Here is a 10,928-nt window from a genome sequence, read left to right on the forward strand (position 1 = left end):
ACCCATCCACCCACCCACTACCACCACCACCACTACCATCACCGACGATGTCGAGCGCGATCCACGAGATATTGTCCACCCCACCCACCGCGATATAGGTACTCTACAACGGCCGACTAAACTCCTCGGTAACTTTATATAGGTGGGCCCTTATAACGTGATAGCTCTCTCTTTCTCTCTCTCCGATTCGTCGCGAATGCTGCCGAGATATTTAAAGCCCCTATATAAGTACGTACGAGTGTGTAAAGTCGACCCTGATGATGACAGCATGAGCAACTCCTTCAGGGTCGGATGATGATTTAAAAGTGTCGAGTAAGAAAAAGAGAAAAAGAGAGCCCCGTCATGTTTATGTCATTGGTAGTCACAGTGTATGTGTCACTCGCACTTTTATTGAGAACAAGGACAAAAAGAATACCAGAGAGAAAGAGAGACGGACAGATCACTCGGACCAGTCACCACGTGTCTGACGCGTGGTACTGTAACGGCTCCACGATGATCTCGGGGTACCTCATTAGCGGCGTCCACCGTTCTCGAAAGAACGAACGGGACCACCTGTTAGGCGTCAACGGTACATCACCGGCAGAAACGCGAGAAACTTTGTCCATGATAAGATAATGAGTGGAATGATCATTTAACAAGAGTCAAAAGCTTTGAGACATTTATTTATTTATCGCAGAGTTTTTGGTATCAAGAGTTGTTAGCAGGACAAAATAATTTCAAACTTTATTCGTGAGACAAAATGATACGTTTAGAACGTTGAAACTGTGCTTAAGGTTGTATTGTATTTTTTAAAAGTGAAAAAAAAAAGATTTGATTTGCACGGATTTCGATATTATAAACACAGTATCCAACTTTATATAGTCATAGTTAACGAGATATTCTTTGTTGAAATTTCAATCGCTTTTTGCGACAGCACAAAATCAAATAGTCTTAATTTTTAATGATATTTTTTATATAACGTTAGCGATATTATCTCTTTCTCTCTGTGATCGACACCTTATTTATAATAATCACGTGTAATCATTACAATGAATCGACAGGCGATAAATGTTATATCAAATTTTTTTTTTATCAAATTCATTTTTAAGTAGGATTACTGTGATTTTAATTAAAAAAAAAATTAAATTAAGTATATAGCTTGTTTTAACTTAAAGAAATGTATACTGTATAGAATAATATAATCATCTTTTAATTAATCAAGAGTACTTATGTAATTTCAACCTTGTTCAAGAAATACGGCGAAACTTTGAGAAACGCGCGCCATGGAATAGATCTTTCAATCCTGTCAGGATCTCGAAGAAGAGGACACAACGGCACGATCGTCCCGGTTCCTTCGACGCACAAATAAGCGAATACATTTGATATCAGCGTGATAACGCGTCGCATCGCGGCCTCCTGATCCGTCGCCGCTCGCCGCGGAGAGGCGCAAAAGGGAGAGGCCGCGAGAGGAAAGGGATAGAAAGAGAGGCGAGGTAGCCCGTAAGCATATTGATCAGGAGACAGTAGTTGGCCGCATGCCACGTGGTGATGCTACGAGAGGCGCCGGCCTCTCCACCTATTATGAGCCAAGGCTCCTATCTTCGCGTTTCTTCTTTTCCCCGCAGGGTTCACCCTCGACTCCACCACCGCGCGCGTTGTCTTCTCCCTTCTCCTCCTTCTCTTTCCATTCCTCTATCCCTTTCCTGCTCCTGTTCTCCCATGTCCCTCCCGCAACCGAAGAGTGCTCTTTTATTCTGCGCGCTATTCCTTTACTGCATCTCTCTCTCTCTCTCTCTCTCTCTCTCTCTCTCTCTCTCTTTTTTCTTTCTTTTTCTTCGTTTTGTCTCTTGCCTGTTACTTTATCCTCTTGTTTTCAGACTTGTCTTTATTCTGAGACATCTAGATATGTATGTACATGTGTATCTATGCATACATATATATATATATATATATATATAATCTATATAATAGTTGAATATATAAAATATTATATATATTATATATAGATATAACATATAAAACATATTCGCTTGTGACAGATGAAAGGCAAGTGTGCGTGTGGCCGACTCTAGTGTTTATGCGAATACGCACACGTGGATCCACCCTCGATATCTTTCGCTCTTTCTCTCTCTCTTTTTTCTCCTTTTTTCTCATTTTTTCGATAGCCGATCTAAAATTGAGACGTCAGCCTAACGAGCTCGCCTGCATCGTCCGAGCGCAAAAGACATCTCCCCGTTCTGCCTCTCCACCTCTCGCTCGTACGCCGGGACGATCTCTTAGTGGCAACCTTGAGGGAAAAAGAGGATCGGCGAAAAAAAAAGGGCGGAGGGAGTCCTGTTAAACGATCGAGTCGGCACAGAGAGAAAGCCGCCTCTCTTCTTGGGTGGCTACCGGTTCCTCTCGGTCAACCCCTTATTCTCCCTCCCTCCCCCCTCTATTCCTCTCCCACAGCGACAATATAGTATAGTGCCGGTCTCGTCGGCCTTTTGATCTCGCGCAAGGATTCATTCTTTTAATGTAGGGTCGATAAGGAGGGTAAATCGACGCGGGTATATTCGTCGTATATACCGACACCAAGTAAGCTGAACAGTTACCTCGAGCAGGTTCGATGCTCTTTCTCTGGAATGCTGATAAAACGTCAGATGTAGATACCAACGGTAACGCGACGGACCGCTATCGAACGATGCACATGCAGGATTTTTCTTAATTTAGAATCTCCCTCGCTTTAAATGGCACGTTGCCGCCGAAGCAGATGTTAATACCTTTACTGACGTACGATGATAGAGAGTTATTGGAACAAATTTTTCAGTCCTGTGTTAAATTAAACAATGAATACATTAGATAAATATTTTTGCACTACATATACGTACAATACAAATTATTGAGTAAAAGCACCTTATATATACATTAAAATGCAATTGCATAATCCAACTTTTACAATTTTATGCTATACAAATGTCAAAAGTGATTGTGTGGTCTAGTTTTTGCAAAGTTTTTTCATTATAAATCTAGATATTATTGATAATTTTATGTAATTTTCAGAATCCACAGCCGAAAATAACTTCTAACAACATGTATCGGATATTTTTATAACATTATTATTTAAATCTATTTTAACTTATTTATGTATATATATGCTACACCCATTTATTTTCACACAGTAATCAGCAACATGTAGCAATCGTTTTTATTTAAATTACAGTAGTGTAAGATGGAGTTACATGTTGTTCCAATAAGAGCAACTCGAATTATGATAAATATATTTCGATTAATATCGGAAAAGATAATTTAATTTTATAATTTCTTGAGAATCTTGTTGCTCGCGTTGATTAATTTTCTTGACACGAAAAATCAAAACATTTCTTTATTTCGCTGCAACACCATCTTACAATATACAATTTCTGTATTATGAATAATAAAAGTCATTAGAGAAGTTTAATTTATATTATCGTTTCATATCTCGCAATCGATTCCTCTAATCACGCAAGATTCGCGATAATCGAGATAAAATTATTGTCTGCGTAGTATAAGGAAAGATTGACTAGGGTTAAAATAAGATTTTAACCCTTTCGATACTATTGAGACCAAGTTTGTTTTACATGACCATTGAAAAATTCGATTAGCTTTACTAATTATATTTTTTTGCAATCGTTTTTCAATAATGTCGCGAAATATATATAGTATCGAAAAGATTAATAATGGAATGAGATGAAGGATAAAAGGATCGATTATACATAATATTATGGGAGAAATATCATATACATATATATACGTTAAATTATGCATCTCTTGATTTAACACTATAATACTAATCAATAATGGAAGACCATGTTTCGCCGATTAATAGTTCGAACATTGACAAGTCTCGCATGAGTATCAATATCTCTTTGACTGGCAAGAAAGAGATTCAGTTCGGCAAGTAATACTCTCGTGGTATGTATTCCGGTTTTGGACTACTTGGCTCGATACCGAGTAACTCCCCCATGAAAGCGATGTACGTGATCGCCAAGCGCAGCGTTTCGATTCTCGAAAGTCGTTTCTCGTAAGCGAACGTCGGTACCTGAAATCATCACATACAAGGAAACATGAATCGAAATGTCTCTCCTCTAGAAAAAAAGAAAAAAAAACATTTTACGCACTTTTCTACGGAGTTTATCAAAGGCTTCGTTTAGATTGAACATTCTGCGCCTCTCCCGGATATTCGCGGCTCTCCTCTGGGAGACCGTCGCCACTCGACGCCTCGGTTTCTTCGTCGTCGACGACGGCAGATTCGGCGAACGGCCGTTTGGCGTATAACGACTAGAAATTATAATTTCTCGATTAAACATCTATTGCGGTCGCGATAAAAAACTCAGAGATTATCATGTATCTATGCGCGATTCCGATCGGGAACGCGAGTTTGCGATATAAAGAGTGTCTACTTAAATCTTGTAAAAAAATACCCTGAAATTTCTCCTTGATTTTTCCAGATATTTTTATTCCAGATATTATTATTTATGTTAAAGATTTTTTGGTCAACTTTCTAAAATAAGCTTTTTATTGAATGCGAAGAAAAAATACAGAGCTATTTAAGTTCCACTCAAGTGTTATATTTTTAAATGTATTGAAAAAACTGACAAGGTACATGTCATAATTGTTCAGAACCGCTGATTTACTTCTCCTTGAAATATGTTGTTTAACGCAAAAAATCTAAAGACACGTATTTTTTTATACGTGCTCAATCTCATGTTTAAGGGGTAAAACACCCCTTTGAAAAAAAACGGTATTTTTCTTTGGGATCGAATATCGTCAAAACTATAAAGGATAGAAAAAAATCGTTAAATAAAAGTTTAACGGTTTGAAGAGTACTTTAAAGTTATGAAAAAAAATTTTTAATTTTTTTTCAAAAACCCCCCACCACCCAAAATTTTATAATTTTCTTTCACCAAATTAAAATACTCTTGAAGCCGTTAAACATTTATTTAACAATTTTTTTTCTCTCTCTTATAGTTTCGACAATATTTGATCCCAAAAAAATATCACTTCTTTTCAAAAGGATGTTTTACCCCTTAAACATTAGATTGCGCACGTATAAAAAAAATACTTTCTTAGATTTTCTTAGGGTTTCTTAGATTTTTGTGTTTAACAACATATTTCAAGAAGAATCAAATCGGTTCCGGACAGTTGTGACATGTCCCTTGCGAGTAGTTTTCATAAAATAAATATTTTTCACTTGTATAACATTTTCATTCTTTATCATTAAAAATTACAATAAAGAATACTTATGTACTGCATCTTCAATATTTCGTTCAGAAATTGAATATATAAACAGAGATAGAGATATATATTTATATTATATTTTAAACATATAATTCATAACTTGGTTTATCGCCTGCTTATAATATAAAAGCAAAATTATAAAAGGAAATTTAAAAAAAAAATCCCGAGTCTAATAAAATTCTATGAGAATTACTTGATTTTTTCAGGTACAAAAAAAATCTTTAATAATTCCAGAATCTTTGATTTTCCGCGTTTTTCCAAGGAAGTGGACACTCTGAATTTGCTTTATACGTATTTTAAATTTCATGGCTCTTTAATTTTCGTAATCGGTTTTTTGACATCGCGATGCGATCAAATAAATAATCATTAGCAATCGTGTCATAGACATTTTCATAATTTTTCGATCTTTTCGAGACAAAGAGCGATAGCAATTCGATAAAAAATAAACCGATTCTAATTTAATTAATTTTGACTAAAGAAAACAAAGATTACCTCTGGTGCAACAAGGCGCAGGGTTGCCTGTACAATCCGTGCTCGTTCACGTGCGGATGGGTAGGCGGCTGTGCTTGATACAACACGGAACTATCCCACATCGGGTAGCTGGCGATATCACCGCCGACGTACTGCGACATTTCCGCCGCGATTACCTGTCGCGAATAGATTTCATCTGAGAGAATCGGTTGGTCCAGGCAACACGAACCACGCAAAAATCCAAAAGCCGGTATCTGAAAGATATCTATAGCGCGTCTAATACATTAGGACATTTTTTTAGATATTTTTTTTAGACGTCTTTTGACGTCGTTTGTGCATTCTAACCGAATATCTAAGAGCCTTCAATTTATGTGAATCATAAATGTCTCTAATCAAATATATATGTATATAAAATTTATATAATTGTTTATTCTTTTCTAATATATATATATATATATATATATATATAATTAATTAATGTTAATCGTCACGTCTTGAAAATCTGATCTTGAGAAAACAAACGAATTGTTTCTGAAATTTTAGTTTTCAAATAATTATATGTTTCGTAACAAAATATGTTGCCTGTTTGATGTAGAAGCAGATTTTAATCTCGGCGGTTAATTAATACAGTGTTTTATGTTAATAATTAAAGTATATCACGCACGAATTTGCAATGATAATATTTATAATCACATCAATAATTACTTATCGCAGGCGATGTTTTTTTAATAATTTAAAAATTAGACAAATATTGCGCTGTAAAATACAACATATTTCTACTGATAATAATTATAGTGTGGCCCCGTTCTTTATCACAAATAAATCGAAAACACCGCGCACGATACCAGGACTCGCCGCGGACTCACTGGTGCTTGATTTCCATTGATCTCCCACAGCGATTCGGTGTAGCTCATATCCCGCTTTCTGTCCACCAACAAGCAGATGCACCAGCAGGTTCGCTCACTCGTAGAGGATGGAAAAAAATTAAAAAAAAGTAAGTGTCCACGCGCGCGCACACACACACCTGGACGACGTTCTGCGACGTTTCGGGGCCCAAGCGTCACGTTCTTCTGACAGCATGAGAGGGCGCATTTTCGGAAATTTCGCGGACACCCCCGGAGGTAACCGCCCCCGGGATTCTCGAATGCACGGAAATCGTTCACCGCGGAACGCGTGCGCCGCGATGCCATCCTGACATTGGACCTTCTTCATCCCTTTTCACCCTTGTTGGGCGGTGCTTGCTTCGACACGACCCACCGATGCTGCGAGAACTGATCTCGTACGTATCGACCGAAAGGTGAAAGATGGACACGAATACAAAAGTCAAACTTTAGTTTGGCAAGTATATAAAAATATGTTTAAATTTCTATAAATGTCTTTTGTTAAAGAGGTTTTCTCTCAAGAAAAACTAATGTTTAAACGTACTGGAAAAATATCTGTTTACAGAAATAATGGAAAAGCTACGAAATGCAGTGCTTTACTTTAGCAGAATTTTAATTTATTAATTTCGATTTATATTGATATATATTTTTGAAGTAAAAAATATTAAGTTACAAATTCGAAAATTCTGTATAAAAGATCAGTAGATTTTAAATCAAAAGATAAAAGATTACCTTGGGATCTAATAAAGATTTCAAGATTCTGAAAAATCAAGATATCTAACTAATTTTAATTTATTAATTTCGATTTATACTGATATGTATTTTTGAAGTGAAAAATATTAAGTTACAAATTCTAAAATTCTAATATAAAAGATCATTAGATTAAATCAATCAAAAGATCAAAGACCACTTTGGTGTCTAATAAAGATTTCAAGATTCTGAAAACTCTAGATATCTAACAATCTTCTTAATAAAGCCTTTTATAATATTTTTAATCCATTGATAGTTTCCAGACTTAGTCTTAGCGAGTAATAAGATCTGTAAATAAAAAAATCTGAGAAAAGATCTCGTTTTTTACTTTGACAGAATTTAATATAAATTGATGCATCAAGAATTTGAGTAATTCAAATGGCAACGGGGCCACACTATAATTATTATCAGTAGAAATATATTGTATTTTACAGCGCAATATTTGTGTAATTCTTAAATTATTAAAAAATATCGCCTGCGGTAAGTAATTATTGATGTGATTATAAATATTATCATTGCAAATTCATGCGTGATATATATTTTAATAATTTGAGTAATTCATATTCTTGATGCATCAATTTATATTAAATTCTGTCAAAGTAAAAAACGAGATCTTTTCTCAGATTTTTTTATTACTCGCTGATTGTGAGATTAAATCTGGAAACTGTCAATGAATATAAATTATAATATATATATATATATATATAATTATAATTTATAAAATTTATTATCAATATTATTGATAATAATTGACTTCTCTATTTCAATGAATTTACAACTTACAAATTGTGAACAGCTCAATTATTATTAATTTGCGAGACACACTATATTTTTAATACCTAGACCGTAATATCTCTAACACATCGATTCTTCGCGTGCGGCCACCCTCTCGTCACAACTGCTCGGGGGATATCTGCGTCGAATCCGTGTAATAAGCATCGAGAAAGTCTGGAAAGATCCGTGACGAAATCCCATAATTTCGTTCAAAGGCGTGACCCCGTTGCGGGCAACGATGCAACGGGGTCGGTGCATTGTTAGCGACGCATCAAAATCGGATCGGACGAACACGTGCGAAAACTGGAGAAAGCTGCGTTTACGCAGTCCGCTTTATATTGTCCCATTTGTATTCTCGCGAATTCGATAATCGAGCTGTTTTCGTAATATGTGATATAATATAAAATGACACGAGCCTTCGTCGAATGTGAGAAATCTAGAATCCTTGAAATAAAATGCAGATTTTCAGTATATAAGCACGTAAAAATAAATAATTTTTCTCATGAAATAAATTTCAAAAGAACAAATACATAATACACAAATAACTTTAATAGTATATATCTAATAAAATTTTGTAAATAAAAAAACATTATTTTGAAATGATAAAAGCAATATTTCATATGACAAGTAATATTGAATATTAAAGAGTGATAGTAAAAATAATGACTCGTTACTATCCAATAAATGCTAGATATTTTTCTGAAATATTCCATTCGTATTCCAAAAGTTCTGTATATCCTGGAATAGTAGAGAAATGTTTATAAAATAATAGTTCAAATAATTGTGAAATATTCTGAATATTCTATAAATATTACTTGTATGTTTAATAAGGAACATTCAGTGTAAATTTTAATATATATATGGAACAAAAAAAATAAAATAAAACAATATACAAAATGATGAAAAATCAGAACTTTTTGTACTTATTTCAATATTCTCTGTACATTCTTTAAATATTCCGGAATGTTTTGGAATAATCTTGGGATGTTCAATTTGAATTTTAGAAACATTTTATAAATATTTCAGGCATATCTAGCGTTTACTGGGTAAATTATTATTATCATCATGACACTTTAATAAAGCTCTTAATTCCAGTTTAACTCTTCTTTAAAGTCAAAATCCTTGATCTCAAAAAGATTAGAGAAAATCCAAAAATAAATTTCTTCTCCAAGAGATTTTATTCTGTCAATTTTTGCTCACTTGCTTTACAAGCTGTAAAAATAAAACACATTAGTTTTACGTGTGATTTTATAGATATTGAATTGGTAGCTCCAGAAAATGATGGCGAAAAGCCCAGAAGCTTGCTGGCGCCGACGCCTGGAACATCGATCCGAAGCGTCAGCTTGCAGTTATGTATATAGTGCATATTACAGCGGGGCTGTATTAAACATCCACGTCGCTCTCCTTGCGAGCTTACAATTCTATATAGATTCAGTTATCCCGTTTATCAAATATTTCACGCGATATTACACAATTTCTTCACGGTTTCAAATTTTTATTGAACGAAAAAATAGTTTTATGAAAAATTATTATATAAGTAAGTCATTACCTAAATTTAATTTCAAAACGTTCATCATCTATTAGAATTACAAAAAAATCATTGCAAGACATTCAAATATGTAAACGACATAGTTGTACTTCGAGCAAAAATTGAAACATCGGCTGATTAAACGTAAAATTATTCGTCAACGTCGCGTTATTGCGAGATAAAAATACAGAGGGATTTCAGAGAAAAAAAGAATCGAGAAAAGTTGCACGCAACGTAATTAGAGCGTTCTAAGGGTGCGGAAATATCGCAAGACGAAAGGGGAATGTGCGGGGCATAACTAATAACTTTATGCACCCCCCTCGTCGAAGTCACTTCGGGGGTAAACACGGAATCCGATTTGACACACGATGTTTATACGCACTCGTTGTAAGCGACGATCTTTCTTTCTCTCTCTCTCTCTCTTTCACTTCACGTCAAGTGACACGACTAATATCTATTTAATTGATTCAGGGGTGAAACACCCCTAAAATTTGCTCCGAGAGATCAGACCGACCGCTCTCCCGTTCGCGAACAATATGCTGACTGTCCCTCGAAAGAACACAAGAGGCGAGCACGTGTCCGCTGAAATCACAAATTGACTCTGCGTTTTGATTTGACGTAAAGCCAATTATAGACAGGAAGTATCAAAGAAAATCGCCGTAAAATCACCGACTGCTGCCGAGTTGCGACGTTATTTCTGTACGAACAAGATTAAGTTTATCATAACAAAATACGAGTCTCTGAGGTAAGTTTCACTATCATAGTTAAAAAAAGTATTGAAAAAAATAAAAATTAATATTATATCAATACCTACATAGTTATGCACAATACCCAATTATAATTTATATAACTATACGAAAACATTTGAAAATTATATTTGTATATTTTTTAAATCTTTTACTACAAATTCTTACGTTTTTCATGATTAAATTCTTTTCCATTGGTGTGTACATCTGCGAAAAATAGAGAATAAATTATTAAATAATATAAAGATTAAAATATCAAATAAAGATAAAATTAACAATTATTAATTAAACTTATATTAGGAAAAATATTAAATTCATCGAATATTTCGTTTCTAAATTATTTTATTAAAACATTTGTAATATAGATATGTATGTGTTGTGTGTAAGTATGTACCTATGTATGTTCCACATCTCTATTTTACAGGTACGATTAATATCTACAGATAATATCTATTATATATTCTCTTTGTTGAGTCGTGATTTAAAATTACATATCAAGTATTTATCAGCATGCGATATTTTTCGTGCAACTTTAAATGT

General features: G+C 34.4%; 1 protein-coding gene across 3 annotated transcripts; it reads right to left on the reverse strand.

Annotated features, from left to right (window-relative positions):
• Window positions 1-2,798: 2,798 nt before the first annotated feature.
• Window positions 2,799-6,865, reverse strand: LOC140665898 (protein Fer3). 3 transcript variants are annotated; one of them, XM_072892485.1, is made up of 4 exons: window positions 6,576-6,865; window positions 5,731-5,963; window positions 4,119-4,278; window positions 2,799-4,039 (listed from the first exon to the last, which is right to left on the reverse strand). In XM_072892485.1, exons 1-4 carry the CDS (start codon window positions 6,621-6,623, stop codon window positions 3,887-3,889), a joined length of 594 nt encoding a protein of 197 aa, XP_072748586.1. In that variant the 5' UTR covers window positions 6,624-6,865; the 3' UTR covers window positions 2,799-3,886. The 3 variants fall into 3 exon arrangements, with proteins under 3 accessions (XP_072748586.1, XP_072748584.1, XP_072748585.1); XM_072892483.1 differs by having other exon boundaries at window positions 5,731-5,985; XM_072892484.1 differs by having other exon boundaries at window positions 5,731-5,885; window positions 6,576-6,862.
• Between the last annotated feature and the right edge of the window lie 4,063 nt (window positions 6,866-10,928).

This window comes from Anoplolepis gracilipes, chromosome 5 (genome assembly GCF_047496725.1).
Source record: "Anoplolepis gracilipes chromosome 5, ASM4749672v1, whole genome shotgun sequence".
Classification (NCBI taxonomy): Eukaryota; Metazoa; Arthropoda; class Insecta; order Hymenoptera; family Formicidae; genus Anoplolepis; species Anoplolepis gracilipes.